This window comes from Lissotriton helveticus, chromosome 5_1 (assembly GCF_964261635.1).
Source record: "Lissotriton helveticus chromosome 5_1, aLisHel1.1, whole genome shotgun sequence".
NCBI lineage: Eukaryota > Metazoa > Chordata > Amphibia > Caudata > Salamandridae > Lissotriton > Lissotriton helveticus.
In genome coordinates, this window is record NC_136065.1 from 2,054,262,846 (window position 1) to 2,054,289,991 (window position 27,146).

General features: G+C 45.3%; 1 protein-coding gene across 2 annotated transcripts in view; it reads left to right on the forward strand.

Moving 5' to 3' along the window:
* PRRT1 (proline rich transmembrane protein 1) overlaps positions 1–16,791 on the forward strand; it is a 114,188-nt gene extending 97,397 nt beyond the window's left edge. The window contains exons 3-4 of one of the 2 annotated variants that reach the window (XM_078645933.1): positions 6,160–6,333; positions 12,138–16,791. In XM_078645933.1, coding sequence (XP_078502059.1) covers positions 6,160–6,333; positions 12,138–12,314 — 351 coding nt within the window. In that variant the 3' untranslated portion in view covers positions 12,315–16,791. Of the gene's footprint in view, positions 1–6,156; positions 6,334–12,137 lie in introns of both variants that reach the window. The other variant, XM_078645931.1, reaches the window with a different exon arrangement.
* Positions 16,792–27,146: the final 10,355 nt, after the last annotated feature.

Below are 27,146 nucleotides of genomic sequence, written 5' to 3' on the forward strand. Positions count from 1 at the left end.
TGGAATTGGACATTGGAAGCTTGGATCAAGGTGGCGAGCGGTTCCATGACGAGGTTGAACAATGTGGGGGAGAGGGAGGATCCTTGTGGAACACCTAGATCTACAGGCACAGGTGAAGATAGCACATTGTCGATCTTGAACTTCTGAGACCGGTTGTGTAGGAAGGACGCAAACCATTTGAGAACAGTTCCCGATAGACCCATTCTAGTGCCTAGCAGCTCCAGCAAGTTCTCATGTTTGACCGTGTCAAATGCTGACGAGAGGTCCAGAAGGATGAGGAGGCAGGACTCATTGCGATCAAGAATTTGGAGGGCGTCATCAATTATGTGTGTCATAGCTGTTTCCGTGCTATGTTTCGCTCGGAAGCCTGATTGATGAGAGTTGAGGAGGTCAAATTGGTCAATGTGCTTTGTTAGTTGGAGTTGGACACATTTCTCCAGCAGTTTGGCCAGGGTGGGGATATTGGTGATGGGCCGGTAATTGTTTAGGTCAGACGGATCAGCTGTAGGTTTCTTGAGTATAGGCGTGACTTGCCCCACCTTGAGTGAGTCTGGAATGATGCCTTGTTGCAGGGAGCAGTTGATGATTTTGGTCCAGAGAGGGAGGAGCAAGGGGATGAAGTTTTTTACAGCATTAGCAGGTAGAGGGTCTGTGAGGTGATTAGAGGGCTTCAAGGTGCAGAGCAGTTTGTGTATTGCTTCTTCCGAGTAGGTATCGAAGTACAGCCAAGATGCCTTGTTTTTAGGTTGAGTGTTAGGCATCCTGGTGTGGTTGGGGAATCGGCTTACATCCATGATGAGGTCATTTCTTATGTTGTCAGTCTTTAGCTTAAAGAAAGCAGGGAAGGCTTCACAGTGTGGGGTGTCGCTTGTAGTGCTGTTTGATTGTAAAGTTTGTGTCTTTGTTTGGGTCTTGATTAGTTCGAACAGTTTTCTTGGCCTGTTTTTTGCTTGATCCAACTGGCGGCTGAAGAAGTCCAACTTTGTGCGCTTTATTTTCCTGAAGTAGGCATTTCTCTTGTTCTTAAGCCTTTTGAGGTGCAGTGCTGAAGGGTCCGATCTCCAGGTGCGTTCTGCCATTCGCATAGTACGCCTGTCGTCATTGAGTCTATCGTCATACCAGGGGTTAGAACTTTTGGTGGAGACTCTCTTCAGTTGCAATGGGGCGACTTCATTGACTATTGTATTCATAGATTCAAGGTAGTGGTCAGTCAGTGATTGAACATCCGAGGCACCTGAAGGGGGAAGGAGGACATCGCCGATGTGGGGGGGCAGGGTAGAGGGGTTAAGATTCTTCATGTCCCTTTTCCATGTTTTGGATTTGATTGGTTGAGCCGGGTTAGGTTTAACTTTTTCATTGATGACCAGTCGCAAGGTAGAATCGCCTCCAGTTGTGTAGAATTCTCTTTGGCAATGATGAGATCAAGTATCGAGCCTTTGTCGTGTGTTGGTTTATCGCATATTTGGGTGAGGTCAAGTGCATTAAGGAAAGTTTTGAGACTATTCACCACTGTGTCTTTCTGATCGTTCCAGTGGAGATTGAAGTCACCCAGGTAGACTTGGGTGGTCTGCCGACCGGCATTGGAAGTGATCATGTCCATGAGTTGTTGGGTGAATATGAGATTGTCACCAGGCGGGTGATAGATGAGATGTAAGGCACAAACTTGTTTGCCCTCGCTGGTGATGTCGAGGCAGAGGAGTTCACAGGAGGAAAGGGAGGGGGAGGTGACTTTAGCAACGGAGAGGTTGCTCCTAAAAATGCATGCAATTCCCCCGCCCGTCTTGCCTGGAGACCTGTCTAGCCTAATGATGTGATAGTTGGGGGGGACTAGTATGTCCATAATCGGGGTAGAGGCTTCAGTAAGCCAAGTTTCTGTTAGAATGGCTAGGTCCAGATCCATATCTGAGACGAGATCAGCGATGTCGGAGGAGTGTCTCTGGGCCGATCTGCAGTTGAGTAGGATGCATTTGAGTTTGGGAGAGAGAAGGGTGGTCGAGCTTTCTAGAGTGAGGGGAACTTTTCTGAGGTTGTTAGGGACGGAACCTCTGTTGTTGAGTGTTGGGAGTCTCAGAGGGTTTGTAAGAATTGTGGGTATGGGGATGTGTGTGTTGGATATGTGTTTTACCGGACCTGGGCCATAAGATCGTAGGAGAGAGCATAGTTCGTGGTCCGACAGTGGGATGAGGACACGACGGGGGCGGTGGGAGTTATTGCGAACAGGGATAGTCGGCCAACGCGGGTGTCGTTGGAGGCGAGGGTATGTAGGGCGGGTGCGTCGTTTGTAGGGTAGAGGGATGATGGGAGGTAGACTAGGCTGTGATGAAAGAAGGTCTTTGATTGCGTGGACATCTTTTTTGATATGTAGAATATCCTCTTTGATTTGTTGGAGGGTGGATAAAGTCAGGTCAGGAGGTGCATTGGGGATGGCGTTGGTGGTGAGAGCCATTGGTGAATAGTTGTGTAGTGAGCTGGAAAGCGGGCAGGGTATCGAAGGGGGGGATATACTAGCGTTGTTGGGGGGTTCTGCGATGCTAATGAGTGGGATGGCCTTCAACGTGTGGGCGTGTTTGTGGGCGAGGGGTGTGGGTGAAGTAGGTGAGGTAGGCGGTAGGTGGGAGGCATAGGTAGTGACGTCAGTGGGAGACGGTGCCGGTGAATAGAAGAGTGATTGAAGGCTGAAGACAGTGGGGGAGACAGGAGGGTAGTGAGGGCTGAGAATAGGAGGTAGGAGAGAGGGGGATGCTAAGGTAAGGGAGACGGTATGCTCTGTATCTTTTGTTGGGAGGGTGAGAGTGTCGTGGGTGGGAGTGGGGAGGGAGCTGGGGAGGGAGGGGGATGGGAGGGGGGGGGTGGGTAAACTCCGAATGGTTGTGTGTCCAGATGGTGGCGTGTTGTGGGTGAGAGTTGTTGTGTCAGGTGTGAGAGACTCGTGGGTGGGAATGGGGAGGGAGCTGGGGAGGGAGCGGGGTCTGCCGTGGGGGGATGGGAGGGGGGGGTGGATAAACTCCGAGCGGTGGTGTGTTCAGATGGTGGCGTGATTTGGGTGGGAGTTGTTATGTCAGGGGGGAGAGGGATGGAGGGAGTATGAGTGGGGATAAGAGGGGTCATGTTAGAGGGGCGGCTAGTATAAGAGGTGGGGGGAATTGTGACTGTCCTAGTGGAGTGTGGGGCGTTGACCGCAGGTGGGCCATTTACTGGGGTGCTGGGGGTGGAGGTGTTGTAGGTGGAGGCTGCAACGTCAGGGGTGTTAGTGCTGATAGTGCTGGTGGAGTTTTGGGTGGGGGTCCTCAGCTTGGAAAGGTGCTCTTTGAACTTGGGGAACAGGTTGTCTAGTAGTTCCAGGTTCTTGTCCGTAGATTGGATTAGGACAATCCCGTTATTGTAGATAGTAATGGTAGTCCTGCCAGGGAAGAGGTGGGAAGGTGTGATAGAGAGAGTTAGGCCATGAGTTGTTTTCCTGGTGGTGGAGACGGTGAGTAGGGATAGGAACGCTTTTCTCCATTGGGCTCTGCGTGTGGTGTGGAAGATGATATCAGTATTCAGGGCTCCATTACCCGGTGAGAAGTAGGTGTCAGCAAAGGGTGTTTCAGGGTGCAACCTCAAGAAGTTATGTTTAAAACGTTTAGTGGCTTTTTTGGAGAGTGTGGAAGGGTAGTTAATTCTAAAAGTGTGCTTGCCGTTGAGCTCCATTTTAGGAAGGCTGTGATGTTGGGTGTAGGAGATAGGACAACAATAAAAACTGTCAGCCGCTAGGTACAGTGCAAAGGAATGACATTAGTGAGTGATCAAATGTATAAGAGGTAGAAGTCAGTGCAATCTAGAAACAAAACAGTGCGAAGGTGCAGCTTACCTAATGTATCCTATATGCAAGGTAGCAGACAGCTTACACCACGTACAAAATATGAGAGGTAGAACCGGTTAGGTGGAATCAAAATGTACACATCAGAATGTACTAGGTAACAGTAGTGTAGTCTAGGTGTAGAAAGTGGCTGGGTGCAGCCACAAGACTACATGCCTCAACAATCAAAAAGTGACATTAGTGAGCAACCTAAAATATATGAGGTAGCAGTCTGTGCAGCAACGTGAACTGAGTATAGGTTACAGGAATGTACAAAATACACGTAGGAGTATAATACTGCAATAAAAGTCACACATTCTGGCCACAAATGCAAGTAGGAATCTAATACTGAAATAAAACTGCAGTAAAGGTGACAATAGTGGCAATAGTGAGCGACCAAAGTGTATGAGGTAGCAGTCGGTGCGTTACAGGAGAGAAGAGTGAAGATGGGTGCAGTTGCAGAATTGTGCAGAGTAGTGCAAAATACAAATGGAAGTATAGTACTGATAGAGTATAAGAACAGAATACAAATGCATACCATTGGTTACATGTTTCAACAAACCAAAAGTGACATTAGTGAGCAACCCAAAATATATGAGGTAGTAATAATCTGTGCAGTAAAGTGAACTGAGTATGTGTTACAGGAATGTACAGAATACAAGTAGGAGTATGATACTGCAATAAAAGGCAAACATGCTGGCACAAAATGCCAGTAGGAGTATAATACTGCAATAAAAGGCAACATTCTGGCACAGGAAGGTGTAGATACAGAGCTGCGCAAAGTACTCGGTATTTGAGATTAGTCTAAAATGATAGGTTCTTAGTGTATGTTCAGATAGGGAAAATGAAAATGACTAGTCCAGGATGGTCTTCCCATGAGAGAGACTAGTCAAAGATGGCCGCCAAATGGATGAGTTAGAGACAGTAGTCCTTTGTTTGTTACTGTCGCTTTGAGAGCAGGGAGGAGCAGTTTCGATTCCCATTCATGCAAGCCCCCTTTCTAGCTTGCTGGAAGGGAGTCTTATCTGGAGTTGTTGAGGAGCCTCATGGGCACCTGTATGAACAGGGGGGATTTATTGCTTCAGCTTAAGACCCCCGCCATTTTGAACAAAGGAGGTTCAAAATGAGGTTCAAAATGAGTGCAGGCGAATAGGGAGCAGTAAATACCTCAGTTGTGAATTCTGCTCCGTGGGTACGCAGAACCTTGTTGAAGCTTTGCAGAAATCGGGGCTTTAGTCCGAAGTTTTGCAGACATCAAGGCTTTAGACAGAATGACAGAATGTACACCGTTAACATGTGCATCGACTATAATGAAAAGGATGGTCGCCCACTTCCTACAAAAGTGCGAGCTCACTCAACTAGGAAAGTGGCGACTTCCTCAGACCTGTTTGCAAGATCACCCCTTCCTGACATATGCAGGGCAGCAACGTGGGCGAATGCTCACAAATTCACGAAGCATTACTGCCTCGATAGTTGGGAGAAGGCAGAATATTGCTGTCAGACAAGCTGCACTTTGACGTCTCTTTGCTTAAGGTAGGTGGCTTTTAGCCCTTTTTTGTTATTTACATACTTGTTGGTTATTTCTACACTTCCATGTAGTTGTACAACTGTATGCATATACTTACGGTTGAAGTATTTTTTGTCTTTCTCTTCTTGGTTTTCTGATATTCCAATTTTACTTCATGGTGGGATAGTTTGCCTACCCGCCAACTTTCTTTTTCTGTTATTGTATATATATCGCTTACTGGTTGGATTCAAGCATGTGAATCTATACAAGATACAATACTAGAGAAAAAACAAGTTATCAACCTGTACACTGTGGTTCTTCAGTATTGATATATTTGATAGATTCACATGCAACCCTCCCTCCTCCCCAATTAGGCTCACCGGTTACCTCAGAGTTTTGTATACCTATTCACTTGTGCTCGAAATCTTAGGTAGGGTGGATCTGCAAGGAAAGGGAACTCTGAGGTCTCAGCTGTGACTGGCTGAACCTTGGATGTTATAACATAAGGTTGAAAGGTTACTTAAGCGAGTTTTCTGTTCTATGGAGTTCTATTGTGATGTTTTAATACTGCTATTTCTACTGTTACCATGGAACTCCCACCATGACAACGGGGAAGATTCAAGCATATGAATCTATAAAAGATATGAAAACTTGAGAACCACAGTGTACAGGTAAGTAACTTGTTTTTTTACTATCCTTCCATTTTCATGGGATTCTAGGGAAGTTGGCTTCAGTTGTAGCTTGATATCAGATGCGTGCTTGCTGATTCTGTAATATTTGATGAGTTGTAATTCTTTTTCCGATCTGGTAGCAGTACCAAGGAGGGAACACAGCAGGCCAACCTGGAATTGCGCCTGGCCAGATGCACCCCGGAATTGGGGTGTTGGAACCACGGAGAGCACCTCACGACTACCTACCCATCGCTGTGCTCACCACCATCTGCTGCTTCTGGCCTACTGGCATCATCGCCATCATCAAGGCTGTCCAGGTGAGCACACCCAAACCCACTCTACCCTTTTTATTTTTTCATGCTCACTCACTGCCTGCCTTTTTCCCTTGGTATGTATCTGTTTCTCTCTATATCTTACTGAGCTCCAGGTGAATGGTGTCTGCATGCTTGTGAGACCACAGTAAATGTCTAAGTTCCTTAGATGAGCATTGTGCAAAGATTGTAGTATCTAAAAATTTGGTTAGCATTCTCTGCTCAGCGAGGTGACCCAAAAGTATCTCCAGTCATGGGAGAAAATTGAGCCTAGAATGACTCTATCTCCTGGAGCGCTGCATGGTTGAGAGACAGCCATTATTGAATTGTGGGGTTCCACTCAAAAAAGAAACAGAAAGTCCCTTTTGCCCACCAACAGTCAGTTGATTCTGGTATACAACATTCAAGCCAAGTGGTGGGCAGTATTTATGTACATGAAGACCACAGTCTCATCTGTATGTAAAGTCTCTTTATGAATTCCAGCACCTGTTTGACCTTCAGACCCAATTGTATGCAGCGATCCAGGCTTCCAGCACAGTTTCCTTCAAGCTAAACACTGCATTTCGCTTTTAAGGAGCTGATTATCCCTTCTGGGTAACATTGATTAGTGCGGGACAACAGCTTGTAATTGTTAGATCTACACTACCATGTACAGTAGAAAAGCAGTATCTTCCTATCATGTACAGTAGAAAAACTGTATCTTCCTACCCAGAGTCTAATTTACCCTTTCATCACCAAGAGCTGGTTTGTTTGCAGAAGCTAACTTGGCTTACTATTGGATCTTTCATACATTCAAACGCTTGAATCATTCCCCGTCGTCGACGTGTGAGTCCCACAGTATAATTAGAAAGCAATACAGTGGAACACATAGCCTAGAAACATTCACTTTAGTAACTTATTCACATTCTTTAATAAGAACCAAAATCTAGCCAATCATGTGACAGCACCCTCTAGAACACTTCCGTCAGAGGCTTCACTCCCTCATATTTTCTCCCACACAGCGTGTGAATTGAAACTCCATGAGCTCTGCTTAGTTTGTTTTCGGTTTTCATAAATAAAGGCCTTATCTTCAAGAATTCCAACTGTAGCCTAACATCAACCAAAGACCTGACTATTCAGGATGTCAGAATCAGCACAGAAAGGGCTTTTCAGACCTTGTGGAATGTGTGGAAAGGAAAGTCCCCCATCAGAAGATCCTCACATGGAATGCATATACTGTCTCCATTCTTCACATACGTTAAAGGACTGGGAGGCTTCTTATTTGGTGAAAAATCTAAAGCTCCACTTTCTAAGGAGGATAGTGAGGATTCCTCAAAGACACAAATGAGGCCTCATAAAGATCAAATGCCCCTGGAATAAGCAAAGACAGGGATGGCTGAAAGCCACTTCATTCAGACCAGAAGTCCAAAGTAAAATCTTGAACATGCCATATGATGGGGAACCATTATTTGGCAAACACATGGCAGATGCCCTACAGGCGATAGTGACAGGCATGGATACAGCAAGATCATTAGGCATATTGCAAATGAGCGGAATTCCTTTTCGAAACGGAAGGAAGAGGGCTGCTCTCTTACAGAGTAGGATGTCATCCATATCCATATCGGGATACTAGCTGAAAACAGTGGCAAAATGATTGTGCCAGTTACACCTTCTCAGTCCCAGCACCAAGTGGATGTCAGATCACAAGTTATTTACATCTATTGGAAATCAATAACAACAGACAGGTGGGTTTTGGATCTAATCACCTACAACCATACCTCAAAGACTACCTCAAGGGGAGCATCTCCACCTCATCTTCACTTGCTTCAGTGAGAAATGGTAACCACGGTGCTTAAGGGAGCAATAGAAAGAGTACCCCAGAGCCAGAAAGTAATGGGTTTCTATTCCTGATTCTTTTTGATAAGAAAGAAAAGAGGAGAATGGTGACCCATTTTGGATCCATGGAAATTAATCAAAAGAAAGCAATCATTTGCCATGGTTACTCTTCGAGACATCCTTCACTTTCTCATTCATGGAGATTATATGACAACATTGAAGCTCTACAATCCTACTTTCATATTTCAGGTCACCAAATTCACTGCAAGAACGTATTATTCAGGGTGGCCAGCACCCATTACCAATTCAAAGTTCTCTCTTTTGGACTGAAATCAGCTCCCTATATTTCTAGAAAATGCCAAGCTCCAGTAGCAGCTCATCCAAGACAGAAAGGATTTCAGGTATTCCCATGACTTGACTATTGATTGATAAAAGTGCCAACTGATCGACAGGCAACGAAAGGGAACAAGAGCCTGTCTGACACTATTCAGCAAAGTGGGCCCTACTCTCAATCCACAAACGCTGTTGCTCAGTCCATCAAGAAAGATAATTTTCGTAGGAACCGTTCTGGACACAATTCAAGACAAAGCATACTTGACAGAGGAAAGGCAAGCCAGGGTCAGTCTCCTAGCACAAAATTACTGAAAAGAAAGTCCGTTTCAGGTTGCCTATATGGATGATGACGTCTTGTATTTCTCTGGTCCCATTTTGCCATCTCAGAATGGCTTCAAACTCAAGGCTAATTCAACAATATAATCCAGATCACTTCGAACATAAGAGCTTCTCTACCGTGGTGGACGAAAGACCTAAACATGTCAACAGTATTAAGAATCCTACCTCAGATAGCCAATTTTATTGTTTAAAGAGACGCTTCCCAGGAAGGGTGAAAGGCTCACTTACAGGATTTAAGAATCTGTGGGAAATGGATCTGCATCATATGAAACTACATACAAATGTATTGGAACTCAGGGCTGTGGCATTAACTGTGCAGTCTTCTCTACCCAGGATAAAAGGATCATCAGTATTAATCCGCACAGTGAATACCACATGCTTGCATTATATCAACAAGCAAGGCGGGGTACAACATTTCAAGCTCTGCCCGAGGTTCCCAAGAAATTTGGAAGTGGGGTCTGCAGCACAAAGTAACGATCAAAGTGGAGCATGTTCTAGGAACAAACAATTTTATAGCAGATAAGTGGAGCAGATCCAACAACCTCTGTCATGAATGGGAGCTCAATTAAGAAATTGTAGACAACATGTCAATCTTCAGGGTAGGTAAAATCTAGATCTGTTTACGACTCAGCAACATCGAAAATGCTGGTTCTACACAAGTTGGCACCCACAGCTGGGGTCGTGGGGGAATATGTTTTTCGATCAGATGGTCTGGGATCTTTGCCTTCTTTATTCCCTGGAACCCATTACTCCCAAGACTTCTCAGCAAGATTGAAGAAAGTACAGTGCTGAATAATTTTAATCAACCTGAAATATCCCAGACAACATTTGTTCTCTGAAAACGTAATCGACTGAAACTTGTACTCTTTATTGACAAAGTACCACAACCAGTTACTTCATACGCACCCGACATCCTTGCACTTGTCAGCCTGGCTGCAGCATACTATGAGTTTCCAAGCTTGTTTATTCCACGTCTCTAGAGAAATGGTTGTGAAAGCCAGAGCTGTTTCTACCAACAGGACATAAAAGCTTAAATGGAAGCGTTTCTGTTTGTGATGCCAAAAATAAAAAATGTGCCTTATGTCAGCTCCTCCGAAACATATTCCCTATGTACTGCACTTAGCAAAGTTAGGTTAGGTTCATTCTTCAGTTAAAGTGCCCTGAGCTACAAATTCAAGATTTGAAAATTGTCTGGTTCACCATATTTATGGTCTAGTAGGATTGCCAAACCATTTATGATGGGTCTTTCCTGAGTCTTCCCTCCCCACACCCACTGACCACGCACAGAACCACAACATCATCCTGGGCTCCTCAATCAAATGAACCGCCAAATCAACGCTGTTTCATCCTCCTGCTTCCACATGCTCCGCCTGCTTCGTAAGATCCTCAAGTGGATCCTCACTGAGTCCAGGAAAACAGTCCCCCATGCGCTCGTCAGCAGCAGACTCGATTATGGCAACGCACTCTACGATGGCACCACCCAGAAACTTCAAAAAAAACTGCAGAACATCCAGAGCTCCCCCGCCAGACTCACCCTGAACATACCACGCCCCAGCCACATCACCAGCCACTTGAGAGACCTCTACTGGCTACCTATCAACAAAAGGATTATCTTGAAGCTCCTCACGCACGCCTTCAAAGCCCTCCACAATAGCGGACAAGCATACCTCAATCACCGCCTCTCCTTCTACACTCCCACCAGACATCTCCACTCTGCCCAACAGGCCCTGGCCACTATCTCACAGATCCACAAGACCACAGCTGGAGAAAGCTCCTTCTCCTAGCTCGCTGCAAAGACCTGGAAATCACTGCCTCTGCACCTCAGGCAATCACAATCGCTGCTGCAATTCAGGATGATTCTCAAGACCTGGCTCATCAACTAAACCGCAGATCCAACCCCCCCTCACCCCTTCAGCACCTTGAGACCCACAAGATCATTGATTGATTGAATAAAGCAGCCTCCTCCATCTTGACAGCTCAATACAATGCTCTCCCAACATAACAATGCTCCCATTCACAAAGCTAGTGTGATTTTACGAACCAATCCTAGATTCATCTCTAAAGTTCTTGCTGATTTTCTTTTAACCCCTTCCGTGCTCCCTCCCCAGTGCTGCTGACGGCCAACGGCCAACGCAGCCCGCCTACTCATCAGAACATCCGCACCGCGGCGGAATTGCTGCCGCGGTTAAGGCGTTTAATGAACCAATTGTCCTGATTACATTCTTTCAGAATACACAGGATGCAACAGAAAGATCTTTACATACATTCGATGTTAAAAGATGTCTGAAATTCTATTTACACCGAACAAGACAATTCAGGAAATCGGAGCAGTTGCTGGTTGCATATGATAACCACCATAATGTTTTTCCACTTTCCAAGCCAAGTATAGTTCGATGGATTTAAGCTGCTGTCCAGTTTTGTCGCCAAAAGAGTTGAAGACCTTTGTCAGCCAAGGTACTAGCACTCTCTACCAGAGGTAACTGTACGACAACCTCTCTTTTCGCTGGCGTATATCTTGAAGACATCTGTAGCGCGGCAACATGGATGAACAAACACATGTTTACACAACACTACTGCCTGGAGTCAGCACCTGTGGGTCAAGCATTTATTCCAACAAGCTGAGCCTTTGATTATTTTATTTTTCTACCATTCCCTATTTTGTCATAGTGATCATTATTGTGCATGTGTTTTAACAGCTTGCTATTCTGATTCACGCATGTGAATTAATGAAAGATCCAATAATGGAGAAGAAAATAAGTTATGTGTAACTGTAGTTCTCCAGTCTTGGTATCTTTCATTCATTCACATGCAACTTGCCCTGTTCCCCGTCAGGCGTACCTTATTCTTCTTAGTTGTGATAAAAACAACAGTATAATGCTTGAAAATCTGAGGGAGTGAAGACTCCGAAGGGAATGTTCTAGACTCTAGAGGGTGATAGAGTTTGTTCTTATTAAATGATGTGGATAGGTTACTGATGTGATGTGGATAAGATACTGATGTGAATGTTTCTAGCTCTTCTAGGCTACGTGTTACACTACTGCTTTCTAGTTATACTTTGGGACTTCCACTTCAGTTACGGGGAATGATTCAAGTGAGGTCGGGGACAAGAACTGGTTGCTATTGCAGCCGAAACTTGAAGCGATTTTTTTCTTAGTAATAAAATTGTATCCTGTATTCTTGCTCACAGGAAAACTTGGTGCAGAAACATCAGGCGGAGCAGAGTTCCATATACTGAAACTTTGCTCTGTCCGGCTCTGCACAAGAACGTAAGGGGTTAATAGTAGTTTGTAGTCCATCATGTAACTGTTTTTGTTTTATCGTAGGTGAGAACAGCCATTGCCCGTGGAGACATCATATCCGCTGAGATTGCCTCCCGTGAGGCTCGCAACTTCTCCTTCATCAGCCTGGCCGTCGGCATCGCAGCCATGGTTCTTTGCACCATACTTGCCGTGGTCATCATTATTGCAGCTCAGCACCAAGACGTCGAGTTTGATCCCTAGCTGCAGGATGTCAGGGACGTTAGGGCCCCACCCTTGTCCCCAGAATCTCACAGGGAAATTTCTCGCCTCCAAAACTCTCCTTCTATCTACATGGTTTCTAATGGACCTGTTTACTAAGTTCTCCTCAACGCTCAACCCTTCTGCTCTTTGGTCCTCTCCTTTAAGGCATAATGCAATGGATGCCTGTGATTAGGAAGTATTATTATCACTATTATTATAATTATTATTACTATTATTATATTATAATTATTACTATTATTATATCTTTAGTATTAGCTTGAAAAGACAATTTCTAAGTGTTTTGGGGACAGCTGAGGGGAGAGAAGAATACGTCCTTTTAGTTCAAAATATGAATCAATTTTCTATTGTTCAATTTTCTCATCGGAATAACCCTCCCTCACAGGCTGTTTGGTTGTACGTGAAGTATTTATTCTCTGCCCGCAGAGGTTAGTGACCTACAGCCTAGCTGTGGAGTAGAAGAAATGTAGCTGATCTCCTATCCAGCACCCTTCTTTTCCTTTTGCATCACTTCTCCTTTGGCTGAACAAAGAGGTACGTGTTCTACAACCCACCATACTCTACGGCAGCAATTCGAGCTGGGAAGTTCTGTTGAGGAGGGTACAACTGTTAAAAAGTAAAGGAGTGAGGAGTTCTAAACAACAGTATGAAGAAGTCATTGGTTGGCTAATTGGCCAGTTTGCTCGTTTTGAAGACATTAGCCTGAAGATCGAAACTCCTAAAACCATATAAAAAGCACAGATCAAGCAAAGTACACTATTCTGATTCTAATGTGGAGGGTTTGGTGAGAGTATCCCCTTAAGAACAGTTTGATAAAAATAAGGCCAAACGTTGTATTTTTAAAGCAACATTTTAAACTTGTTTAGCTAAAAATCTTCAAATCAATTCTGATGGAGCTCTAATGTTATAATGAAAAAAATAAGAACTGCTTTCTTGGGTTTGCATTCCCAGGAGGTATTGAGGGTTGAGAGATTTTCTACCCACCTGCAATAATACTTTTGAAAAATTTGCCTAAATTGAGGATTTGCAGTTACCACACCAGTTTGCTGGAGCAGTTGGGCCTCGTAATTGCTGCTGAGGCTGTCACAACTGTTCATGGAGAAATGGGTTGTGCTCTGTAAGAAGCAGTGTCAAGAAGCCTTTGAATTCCAGTTATTTATGTACAGACACCGGGATTTTCCTTCTACCAACTCTTCACCATGGCCGTCAGGAAGTGGTTCTGGAATGTGCTGTGGGTAGTCTTTCAGCTGGCCAAAGAGGATGTCGAGGTCTGAGATGCACTGGTACAGCCATCCCTAACCAACAGATGAACAGATCTCCACAATGTCCCAGAGCCTCTTGCTTCTTTGAAAGACAGAGTTCAGAAGGAATCAGGTTTGTACGACAGAGAATACCCCAAAAATACTACTCATACATGATGTTGACAGGCCTTGAATCTCAACAACACGTCCTCCAAACTCCTAAGTATCTGTGGCACAGTCAAGTCTTCCAGGATAAAGCTACTGACATTTCAAGCCTATATGTCACAGGATTTGACCCATGATAATGACGTGCAATAGGCCAGTCACAGGTCTTTATGCCTTGCAATGACGTTTCATTGATAAATGTCTACACAAAGATATCACACACCATCTAAAAACCAGTTTGGCACAGAGCAAACTCCTCAAGGTAAAGCCCTTCCAGTTGCGAATGTTTATAATCCCAGTTCTCCATTATGACACAGTGCGACATCCCAACAGCACAAATCTCAAAAGCACAGGTAAATCATGCAAGGTCCCAAAGTCAATTATACAGGCCAGTCTGTTCGCACGACCAAAGTTTTCCCAGGCATGAATAATTCTTCCAAATGTAAGAGGATACCTTGACAAAGTGCAACTCCTACATCCCAGAATATATTAGTGCTATCAGACCTTCTAATGATATAGGTCTCCAAGCCACAGGAAAAAATTCCCAGCATACATGCTCTTTGCATGTGATCAGCATGTTGACAAAGGATTATTCCGTTGTACAGACATCCCGGTCAAAGCCCTAGGTCCCCATGCCAGACTTAAGTTCCTCACTCTTGGGGCACCATGACATAGGCAAAGCTCTCAGTGTGAAAGGCAAGAAAGAGTAAATTGATCACAAAGTTTCCCTAACATTGATACATTTTTCAATTAAACTAGATGCAATAATCTTACTATCCAAGACCTACATGATTAAATACATTTCTGAGCATTACAGGGGTTTTATAAACAGTGCCTGCATAGCATCTTTTAACATAAAAGGAATTCATGTTAAACCACTATCTCTGGTTACATTGGCCTAGCTTGTTCCAGACATCCATTACATGCACCAAGATCCCAAAACCTCAAGAGTTCAAGACAAAGGTTAGCTTTTCTAATGACTATGGGCCTTATTAGAGTTTGGTGGACAGGGTACTTAGTCCAAATATTTAGTGTGCCATTGACTATAAAGCACTTGAACTATAGCGGAAGGGACACCCCTCACAGCAGCACAACTCCCAAATAAGGGCCTAACAAGTGAGGCAAATTTGTGTGTAGAAATACAGTGTGGATGGAATTACTGTTTCCGGCTAGTTTCCCAACTCCCTAAATATGGGTATTCTGCGTTATTGCTCCAAGAATGAGGGATAGTATGCTGTCCCAGACATACTGTTTTTAATTTTCATGGATGAATATTGGGCCCAAATCCTCACCCAGTTACCACCTGGGGGTGTTGTTGGCTACTCTCTGTCCTGTCCCGCCTGCCCATGGAGACCCTGTGTGCCTCGGAGCTCTGTGTAAGGCCTGCTACAGTTCCTGCTTGCAGAATGAGGGGTTGTAGGGTGAAGCCATCCCTGGGATCTGCCAATGCCCAGGGCTGTTGCTGCAGGGTACTAGAGGGGGTGGGCTGTGCTCATGCCCATAGCTGGAGCTTTGCCACAACCTTTCTGCTGGTGTCTTATTGCATGTGGTCAAATTGGGCCCGGTGTCTCAGAACCTTGAATCACTGGGTATGGGGTTTGCAGACTGTGTAATTGTGGGTCCGGGGACACTGGCCAACACGTAGTATGACAGAGCTGTTTCTCCAAGGTGCTTCCTTCAGCCATGTTCTAAATCAAGCCCATAGATAGAGGTTCCCAGCATCGCTACTATCCATGACACCCTGCTATGTTCAAAACTCCCCATATCATAGATGGACCGCTCATGTTTGAGAACTTGACATCTCTACTTTCCTATTAGGCCCATGAGAGGCAGACAGCTCGCTCAATATCCTGTTCTTCATGGCATGGATGTATGTCCATATGTGCATAATTCCCCAAAGCAAGCTCGTTGTGATGTAGCCAAATAATCAACTTAGCAAGTTTTGTTACCAACCAGGGATTTAGCCAAAGAAATTGAAAATAGACTTGTGCCAAAGCCCCTCTTGTATGGAGGTCGGCCATGATTTATTGCAGAATCCTTTTTTTGACGATAGGAAGCCTGGACAGGAAGTGTAGTACCCTTGTTTCTTGAAACAATGTGGATTTTTTGTTGATCAGTAGAATTGTGTTGTAAATCTACTACACTGGGGATTTGGATTTTGTTAGGCTGATGCTTTTGTAGGAAGAAGAAAGTCAGTCATAGAGAGGAACAAATAAACGCTCTGCAGGGGAATAGAGGGAGTGGTGTATGAGAGAGATAAAGACAGCCTCTTCCAGACTCTGACATGGATATTGGTGCTGCCCCAGTGTGGGACATAGAGAACTCTGTAGGACGAAGGCTCTCTCTGGATGCTAGAGGAGTTGGCACACCTCTGCAGTGTAGACACACTCCTCCGGTGTAGACACCAGTGGGACACAGACATCGATCTGTACTATTGTAGGAGCGGGAGAGCTCTGGCTGTTTAGTTGTTGAAATAGCCCTCTTGTGCAGTAAAGGGGAAACTCTGGGTGTTGATTCACCTCTCTAGTGTAGACACACTCCTCCAGTGTCGGTAGGGCACAGAGATCTGTGAGCGCCAAAGGTTTTAACACCCTCCACCAGGGTAGGGCATTCGGAGCTCTGGGTGTTGATGGTAGCTCAGGTAGAGCTCTAAGTGTTGAGGTGTTGACACCTTCCTCTTGTGTAGGAGAGGGGAAGCCTCTGGGTGTCTGGCGTTGATACAAGGTAAGTGCTGTATTGAGGTGCCCAAATTATTGCTGACAACCTCCCGGTACTTGAGTGTAAGAGAACTCTACAAAGAGAGGGGCCTTATCAGAAGAAAACTGAGAACCAGCAGTATTTAAACATCGATTCCGAAGGACAGCAAGGACTGAAAACGTATTTATCTCTACTTCATTCTCATTATTATGCTTTTCTTTCAAAGTCTATTCTTGCGCTGTCTGGTTTTTCTTTGTAATGTGTATTTATGAAGATTGGAATAATATATTATGACGATAATTATTGCTATGAAACAATAAAATCTCGAAAAAAATAAAATTTTGAATTCATATATATCTTCCTGAGATTCACGTATCTGTTTGTTAGCAAGCTGTGGGTTGCGTGTGTGCACGAAGGGTGCATGTCCTTTTTCACTTATGTGTGTGTGGGAATGTAAATGTAAATGTGTGTATACTTGTAAAGCGCACTGTTGCCCCATCTCGGGGCATCCTGGTGCTGTATACCGCTGTGGAACCCTTCCTGGCTTTCCCTGTGAGATGCTCCCTCCTGGGCACCCCCAAGGTGAAGCCAGGCATCACAGCGCTGTTGGGGCCGTTGTGGAGATTAAGCAAGCTATTGCACAGAGTTGCAGCGTGGGATCTATGATTAGAGTAGGCACCGAGGCGAGAATTATCAGGTCCGCGGACATTGAGTGAAGACCCTGCCGCGTCAGGAATTGAACCCTGGTCCCGGGCCAGACCTCTGCATCAGGGTCTGCCTCTCTAACCAGTGAGCCACACTTCTCCACAATGTGTGGAATGTGTGTGTGTGTGTCGGTATCATGGGTGTAAGTCTTGCTCTGCCTGTGTCTGCTTAGATCTCTGGATGAAGGGCTGGTCAGTTTTCACAGAGGCTGCAGACAGAGGTTCGGGTGTGTTTTTGCATTCAGGCTGCAGTCCCTGGGCCAGAGTTACAAATAGCTGGTTGCAAATTGCGCCCAGTAAAGAATTTTAAGAGCAGATCGATAGAGTGTCTATGGTTTTTAAAGTTCAAAACTGTCGTGTTTCGCAATTCCACCTACCTCATAAATATTAATGAGGTAAGTGGCAAATTGATAGCTCTATTAGTAAATTACACAGGGTGCCCGAACAGTTCCCCAGGACCGTGGCAGTTAACCCCTTCGCAGCGGGTGTAATTCCCCCTCTGTGCTGGGCGGAGGGGGGACACGCACAGCGCCCCCCGTGCTCGTGACAAGCTCAGCTCGTCACACAGCACGGTGGCCGTGTGCTCATGACGAGCTGAACTCGTCACGCCCACACCCGTTTCTGTGAAACGCTCGCACAGCAGGGGAATTAGCCCCGCGTGCGAGCATTGTGGCCGCTATAATGAGCTGAGCTCGTCATGAGCACACGGCCACCGTGCCTCATGACGAGCTGAGATCGTCATGAGCACCCATGTGGGTAAGCTACCTATTATAAACTTACCTCCTGCATCATGCCCCCATGTTGCGGTATAAACTGGAGTTCCAGAATTGTATAGCAATCGAAAAGAATCACAGGAGGAAATCAAAAATAAATGTTTAGACTGGCTCGTGAGGAATAGACACTTTCCCCTTTCCAGAGCAGGGGACATCATTTTAACTCGCAGGGTTTGCTGGATTGGGAAAAGTCATAACGACCATTTTGGGGACTGTATTGACATCAAGTTTAGGGATACACAATTGGTAATGGACTTGTTTTCTTGTGATCTATGCAAGCAGCAACAGAACTCAGTTATGTATATTCTTCCTTTAGGCTTTTTATAGACTTCCTTCAGTTAGATTCCACCATTCTAATGTCCGCCCCTTGATCGGTATTTCTAATTCCGCCCCCATCCAATTTATACATACGAGCCACGCAATTATGCTGTACCTGTATACAAGAGATATAAGGCCTTAGATGAGGTTGATTGACACCCTGATACTGTGGAGGATACAGTGGAGCCCATGACTCTCACAACCCTACAAGAAGATCTCCATCAGGATTGCTTGTTGGGAGAGCCTGATGCTCCAGGTCGGGTGTGTCATCAGACCGGGGTTGAACCAATAGTAGCTTTGTCTGCAGCACAGCTGGGTTGCATCATGGGTGGAGAAGGGCCTGACAGAAGTTCTAACCTAATTCCTGTGCTACCCTGTCTTGAGATCCTTTGACTGGGTGTGAGTGTTTGATTGGTTCAAATGCTCCGTCCATCACCACCCCCCTTTTGTACCGCTGTCTTGAGAATGAGCATCTTCTGTCAGTAGCTTGTCCACAGCACAGTTAGCTTGCATCTTGGGTGGAGAAGGGCCAGATGGAAGTCCTAACCTAACTCCTGTGTTACCTTGTTCTGAGAACGAGGGTCTTCCTAGCCTGGAAGAGAGAGAAAAGGGGTGGAGGGTGACCGTAAGGGCTAGTGCGAACCAGGGGGCTACTGACTCGAGCAGCGCCCCTGGCCCCAATAATAAGTGCTGCCTGCACTGTGCAGATAAGCGAAAGCCAAACGTTGACGGGGCTCTGACATTGTCAAAGCCCTGACAAATACCATTAAGATTGCATTCCTGGAAAATGGTAGGCCTTAGGAATAAGTTAAATTGCTGTCACTGGGGGGCATTTATAGACAACTATGACTTAGTGCTATTCCAGGAAACCTGGTCTATGGAGGAATTAAGGTGCTCTGGCTATGCTGCCTTCTCCAAACCTGCTCTGACTGGAGGGAGAGTTAGACCTTTAGGAGGTTTGACAATATGGATTGTCACCTACCTAAGATGCTCGGCAAGGGTGTTTGAGACTGGGTCCCCTGACATATTGTGTGTCATTCTGGAATTCACCTCTGAAAGATCTGCTTTGGTTAAGGTATATTCAAGAACTGTCAGTAGGGGTCATGAATCCCCGGTAGTGGAGCGACTATCAATCATGCTATCCTCCCTCCCTAGGCACGAGTTTAAGATTATAGAAGGTGATTATAACTGCCAATTTGAACCATTTGGCATTACTTTGAGTGATAATTTGGGAGAAGATAGGCAGTGGGCAATACCAGCCACTACCATCCCTCTCCTAAAAACGTGGTCTCCTTTAGCACTGCAGATTTATACTCTTACACTGAACCAGTCAGTTCAGGCTTGTAATGGGCGTACACTATCTGACAAACACGTTCACCCTACGTTTAACCGGGTCAGGTCCGAGTCCATAATTGATTATATCCTCGTGGATACAAAAATGTGGGCCCAGGTTTCAGAATTTGCTATTATAACACGCAGTGATAGCAATCCTAATGTCTTGGCATAAGATCTGCTATCCCAAGTAGGATATACACATGGAAAAAAATCTAGAAACCAGGCATAAGAAAATGGTGAGACTCATTGACGCTGCGTAGCCACACTGAGTGACCTCTTTTATCAAGAAGTAAGATCTGGAGAGCACAAACAGATCATTCCAACTTGGTACAATGGGCACTGTAGAAAAGCTAAATCTAGCTTGGTACTAGCAATAAAATCTAAGGATAAAACCCAGATTTCTAGTGCTAGAGGCAGTACAAGGATGCTATTGAACAGGCCAAAATACAATGGGATAAGGCTGAATGGAGTCTCTCTTAGAGGCACTCAAATCCAACGATCCTAGCGCATTTTGGAATATAGTCACCTTTGGTAACCGGGAAGGGAGAAACAATCTAGAGCCAAACATCGCGGCCGACGTTTGGAATGGCCACTTCCGCTCTCTTTATGATGCCCAGGAAACTACATTGATGCAAAGAGGTAATGACGCTGAGACGTGTCAGCAGTGTGCTCCTATCCCTTTTCACTATTTAAGAAGGCTCCCATGAGCCGCTTGAGCTGACAAGCTTGGGAGCGTCTGCATGCCTGGTGTGGAATTGTGCCTGAAAAATTGAGTGGCAGCATGTCGAGCACCTTGTGTCTAGAGATTCGCTACAAAGATATGGCATTAGCTATTTAATATTTCGAACTTTGTACTGAGCACAAAACATTGTACTACATCGACCAAGATGCAACGAGGTAATGACGCTGAGACATGTCAGCAGTGTGCTCCTATCCCCTTTCACTATGATGCCCAGGATCGCCCTGAGGAAGAGGTGAACAAAAATGTAGATCGGAAAACATCAGACTGGGACTGGGATTCTCCAAGGGATAACGAGACCTCTCTTATTGTCTCCCTTGAGGAAGTATGCAAAGCCATTTCTAAGATAGCCCCCCAGCAAGGTATTGAAAAAATCCCTGGTTATCTATATCTCTCAGAACCCGAAGTGTGGGGCCCTTACTTGCTATAGTTATCTTCAATGCTGTACTGGGAGGTGTGCCTATCCCCGAGACATGGTCTGGTGCTGAAATAAACTCTGTGTACAAGAAAGGGTCACCGCTCTTACCGGGAAATTATAGGCCAATTAGCCTTATAGATGTGATGCAGAAGGTCTTTGCAAGGACTATCTTAGATCGGCTTCAAGAGGGGATAGAAGCCCACGATGCCCTCAGTTCCTTACAAGCAGGTTTTAGAAACCAAACTTCCACCACTGATCAGGTATTCCGCCTCCTACTCCTCTACTGCTTTAAGGTGGTAGTTTGTTGCATGATCTTTGTAGATCTGAAATCTGCCTTTGGCCTAGTTCCCAAGTCTAAACTCTGGTCTGTTATGTCTATTATGGTGGTCCCTACTTACCTCTGTAATATTCTTAGGAGGTTGCATGAGAAGAACTTTGCACAGATTCGATGTGGGAAATTTGGAAAGCACTCTGAACCATTTCCAGTAACTAGAGGCGTCCGACAGTGCTGTGTATTGGCTCCTACCCTCATTTGTTTGTACATTAATGGGCTGGTTGATACCTTGAACTGGGTACGTGACAACAGCGCTCCTAAGATCTGCTCAACCAAAATCCCAGCACTGATGTTCACCGATTATACCTTCTCTCAAAATCTCCCATGGGGATCCAAAGGATACTCGATGGCTTCAGTACCATTTGTATTGGGTGGGACCTCGAGGTTAACGCTGCTAAAACAAAACTTATGTTTTTTAATTCTGCACACTCCTCCAGGACCATTCCTGTGCTGAATGGAATACCATTGGAGAGGGTCGCCATCTTTGAGTTCCTGGGGATCACTCTCAATGAGCACATGGATTGGGGATTTCACATAGGGAAACATAGGTTGGAATTAGCACAGTACACTGGTGGACTGTCTGAGGTTTACAGGTCATCTTCTTTAAAGTTTCTCAGCCCCCTGTTGGAAATTTACAAAACCCAATCCCTGGGAGCCATTACTTAGAGGGCAGAGCTATGGGGACATAAAATTACTCAAGAAATCGCATCTGTAGAAAAAAAATGTATTAGGGACCTAGTGAAACTTCCCCCTAGTACTTCACTGACTCCGCTCCAATTAGATCTAGGGCTGACTCAAATCTCAAAGGTCATTGCCCTAAGACTTCTCTTTTGGAGGAGAATCTGGTCGACCCCTGAGTTGACCCCATATAGGCAAGCATTAGAATAACTTCTAGATATAGCAGTGGCTAAAGGTCTACCCTGTTTTTCCCATCTCAGGGTTACTAGCATAGGATTGTCTTCTCTATGGGAAGACCCTTTAGTAGTCTCTTCTGTGATCTCCAGGAAGAAACTGGTTGCTACAGGGACTCAACAGCGCGGTGCGTCCATTGGGGCGTAGGGGCCCACCAGCCACAATGGACCCGCATCGCGGCCGCCGGCCGCAATCCTATCTAAAATGCATTGCAACAATCAGCCTCAGCCCACCGCCGGGAATTGTGCAGGGGGGGTGGCCTGCAGCTTGAGTGACACTCAGGCTGCAGCAGACCGTAGTGCGCAGTCCCGCTGGGGAACTTACAGTGCACTGTGCGCATGCTTGAGATAGTTGGCAACTATCTCAAGCATGCGCACTGTAAGTTCCCTAGCGGGACCCAGGGGTACTTGTTCGCCTGCCACAGCCCGGGTTTTCAAAGGGCGACAGGGCGAGCAGCAAAAGTGTCCCCCTAGCCAATCCTGGTGCTGCATGCAGCGCCAGGATTGGCTGGTCCACCACGCAGCATCCATCATTGGATGCCGTGCATGGGGGTGGCACACACACTGTCGCACGCGCTGCGAGGAGGATGTCGGCGGACGAGGTAAGAAAACTTTGGGAACCCATACTCAGACTCTGCTGAACTCAGAATCTCTGGAGTCCACTGAGGTTCTTCCAGATAAAAATGACGCTTTCGTGGTGAGAGAGAGGCATCAGGGCAGTTATGGGGAGCGAGAAGCAGGCAGGGCGTGACTAGTGAGTGGGGAAGGTGTTAACAGTAGGAGGGAGACGGGAGAGTTAATGGTAAAAGGAAGACAGGAAGTCAGCAGAGAGAGAAGGTGACGGGGGCGCTGTAAGAGGGAGACGGGCATTAATAGAGAAAGGAAGACCGGGGCGTCAGGCAGGCCCCTGCTACGCTTCATGGAGTGCGGGGCTTCCTGCCCAAGGCCACTGAATATATTTGGAGACATGGGAGACTCGGGGGCTCCTCATCGCGTTCGGGGAGGGGAGTGGGCACCGTTTTTATCACGCCTCTGAGGAGCATTCGTGGTGCGATGGAGACATGGGCCTTAACAGAGAGCTTACATTTTTCTATTTTCTGTCAACTTTGTAAGTTAATTTTAAACAGTGCACGGGTGTCCTCAAGTGTGTAATATATGCATGGATGACTGTAGGTTTGCGCTTTGTTTACATGCGTGCCTACATACATGCATATGTCCCCTGTGTTGTCACATGCCTCTCCTTTTGCCGATTTTCATCACATGGTTGATTGATGTGTGTCTACGTACGAAGTTTGTTTCATTGACGCAGTGTGATAATGATAGTGCTTAAAAATAAATCTGTTCCCCGGTAGGCGCTCTTTGATTTTGATACATTAACACTGCTTAAACTAGGTCAGGAACCGATCTTTCGTTTTCCCAAAGGTAGCTTTTAGGAGTAAGCTGGGGTGGCTGTGGGAAGTAGTTGGGAGTGTATCCGCCACTCTGCCAGGTTGTGCAAACAAGATTTCATTAAGGCTGTGTGTGTCTTGGTGTCAGTGATTTAGCAGGGCAGGGGTTTGCTTCGGGTCAGTTACAAGCCTCAGCTGTGCAGATGCTGTTTAATGTGGCTTGAAGTTTACCTGTTAAAGACACCCTTGTTTGGGCAAAACCGATGGTTCTCTGCATCTGTTCTGCAGCAGCTGTCCCAGAAGAGAAAGTGTACTCAACTGAGGGCAGTAATTCTGTTACTATCAATAATAAACTCTTAACAGTAGCCATTCTAGTGGAATTCGTGTTTTGTTGACCTTACCTACAGGATTCACAGGGTGGGACTGTTGTCCAAACCTGGAAGGTCTGCATAACCTGACATCACTGCTCTAAGAGCCTGTTCGAATCAGTCTCCCCTGGGTATTTAAAAATACGTTTTAAAACAAGGTATGCACATTTCATGCAATGTGCCTGCAAAGCCCATTGTTCCCTATTCCATTCACTTCAAATAATTTTCTCAAACTTTCTAAAAATAAAATATAAAATCATGCATTTTCACAACCCCTATTAAGAAAGTAAAGGGTCTATTTGTTCTCATTTAAAGCATCCACTGGAAAACGTCTAGTGCTGAGAATTAAAGGCTGATCCCAGTACTTTGCTTTTGTGCACACATAGCGTGCCTGATGCGGCCATTACATATTCTCTGCAGAGGACTTAAGTGAAGCGAACAAGCAAAAACATGAAGTTCAAGGAATTAATCCCTTCTCTTCTTCTTTCTAAATAAGGCTCTAAGACAGCATTCTCCAGAGTGGCTCTTCAACAAAATGTCTTAGATATTAACATCAGATTAGGACACTAAGCCTGTCTAGTCTGGCCCACTCTGGCACACTTTAGGGGAAAAAGGCAGAGGTAACCCTGAAAGTAAGAAGGGGTGACATGGAGGGCTTGGCTTCACAAAGAGTTGAGGAAGGCAGCCAGTAGAGCAATAGGAAGGAAAATCGAGACCTCGCCATAATAAAACCTAAATAAATGTACGAAGAGGAAAACGAGAAAAGAAAAAGGAGCTGGGCATTTTGGGGTGTGTGGAGAAAAGGGACAGGGCAATGTGGGAGAACGGAGACGAAGCAGTCAGCCACGAAGACAGATGAAGTAGTGGACTTCATAAAGGGAGCTCGGTAGTTAGTAGGGTAAATGCAGATCCTAAGAAATCAGGAGATGGGGGAGGGAAAGGAGACGGCTACTTTAACAAAGGGACATGTCAGCCAAGATACAGAGTGGGGAAGGACGTAGAGGCCATTGGTGGGAAGGGAAGGGGCAGATGGTCACAGATCGAGTAGGGTGAAAAGGTGAAAGGTGGAATTCGGAGAGGGGGGTAAGGGATAGAGTGAGCGGTTAGCTTCAGAAAGGGGGGTCGTGGAAAGGAAGGCGAGATCGGAGTTTTAATTCATGGTAAGGTAGTGCAGAGCAGAGGGTTAATATGCTTGCTGCGAACAACATGTACCATGCATATAACAGTGAATGTAATTTAAACAGGTCAGTGGGCTACTGCTTTTGTCAGAGACTTCCTTTTGTTAGTTGTAGTTTACAGTGAACTATTAACTGTCATCATCAAAGAACTGCGTGCAGACTTCAAGGTATAGATTAGTGTGTATGGATTTTTCCCCCAGACTGTCATTATTCCAATGTTGGGAAAAGGGTTCACTCGGGTACAAATCAGTTCTTGTTATTAAAGAGAGCATCAATCCATTGTGTTACATTTTAAATTCAGAGTTTGTGCTTCTCCAGACCAAGTACTTTTTAACTATACTGCCTATCAATATGGATGACATGTGAATTCACCCCTTGTTGTCGTTTGTCGTATATAACATGTCCTATACACTGTTTTACACACCTATGGTTGCTAGTCTCTGTGTAATGTGTGCGTTATGTGCAGTGCTGTTATGTACAGTGGTGTTCATCATTCGACTTCCTATGTTGCTGGAGTGCATTTGTTTTTTTTGCAACTGATTCTATGACTTTTTGGGGTGCATCCTCGAAAGTTTCCTGTTAATGTGGCTGACCTGCTTGCTGAAGTGCACTTTATTCTTGCCACCAAGTATTGCTGGTTTAATTCGATTCCGTTTGCTGACTTGTGATGCACGGCTTGTTTCCCTGTGACTAGTTTGTTCTGATATAATTTTCTTATTTGCAATAGTTTTCAGTACACAGTTTGCTCAATCAGTTATGATTTTGTGTGACTACCTGGATTCCTGGAGTGCCTCTGACTTCGTTCTGTTTCTTTACTTTTTGTGACTGTTGGTCCTGCGGGGAAACATTTTCAATTTATGTTGTCTTGTTTACTGGGAGCATTGCTTTTATTTTCCTTTAGTGTAATAGGCTGGCTGGTGAAGTGCACTTCCCATAGTGTGCAGTCACTTCAATTTGCCTTTAGGTGACTACCTGGCTTGATGGTGGTTTTCTATTTGATTTCATGTAACTCCTTGTCTTGATGAGTGCATTGGTTTTAGTTTGTTTGAGGTAACTGCTTCACATGCTGGTTTCATCACACAGCTGACACCCACCCTGAGAAAGCCAGAGCTGCCCTGTTAGTGGTATCAACACCAGTGCGCTTAGGTTCCTTACAGCTCCTTCACTTGAAGTGGGTTACCACCTACCCGTTACTTGTTGTATCCTGCTCGTACTAAGTCAGATCCAGACCCAGACCAGTCCCCACAGTTGCTCCGGATTAAGGGACATTGTCATGTCATCTCAGGCGCGATGTAAAGACTCCCAGTGAGCTAAGGACTCTTTTGGCTCAAGAACCAACTAGCTGGACACCCTTGTGGTTGTTTAAAGATTTAAGATCAGCCTGTAACTCAGTCTTGAGCTGGGTGGGTGACCTCGATTACAAAGTGGCTGTGCCAGATGTCCCATTATGACCCCTGTTGCCTGTCTCCCCTTCAGACGCAGAGGGCATAAAACTGGGGGCATCCAATCAGGGGTGGGATGCTTTGGTGTGCTGGTGTGCTGGTCTGGTTTTCTGGGTGCATTGGCTCAAGTTTTTCCCATGTAATTGATTGGGTGTCTTGGTAAGTTGCTTTTATGTGAATGTCTGACTTATGACTGCGCATTCCTTTCAGTGTGCACTTGCTTCAGTTTACTTTTTGAGTCACTGTCTAGTTTGCTGGATGTATTGCTTTCATTTTTCTTTCATTAAACTGTTTGACTTGCTTGGTGCTTTTATGTTGGTGCCTGCATGCTGAGGTGTACTCTTCTTCAGTTTAAATGTATGTGACTGGCCTGTTGACTAGCACCCTGCTTTCAAAGTGAAGGTTCACAGGTTCACACTTGCTTTAGTTTACTTTTGTATGGTTGACTGCATGCACTGTTTTGCTGGATGCATTGCTTTAAGTTACTACTTGATGCATTGCTTTCAGTTTGCTTTCAAGTAATTGCCTTTCATTTTCCTAATGCTTTGTGAAGGCTGTTTCCCAACTGCTGTGCAACTTCTTCTACTCTTAGAGCTGAGATTTTCATGAAAGTCTTATAGTCTGAATTCAGCACCTGAGCGTAATAGGACGGAATGTATGAAGCTCTGTGGTTATACTGAATAAGCAGCTACCTATGTTATGCCATCTATTAATGTAATAACTGCACTTTCGCAATTGCTTTATTAACCTTCCTGCTTTCTCAAATTAGCTTGAAATTGCATGATTTTTCTTCTTTTTTTCAA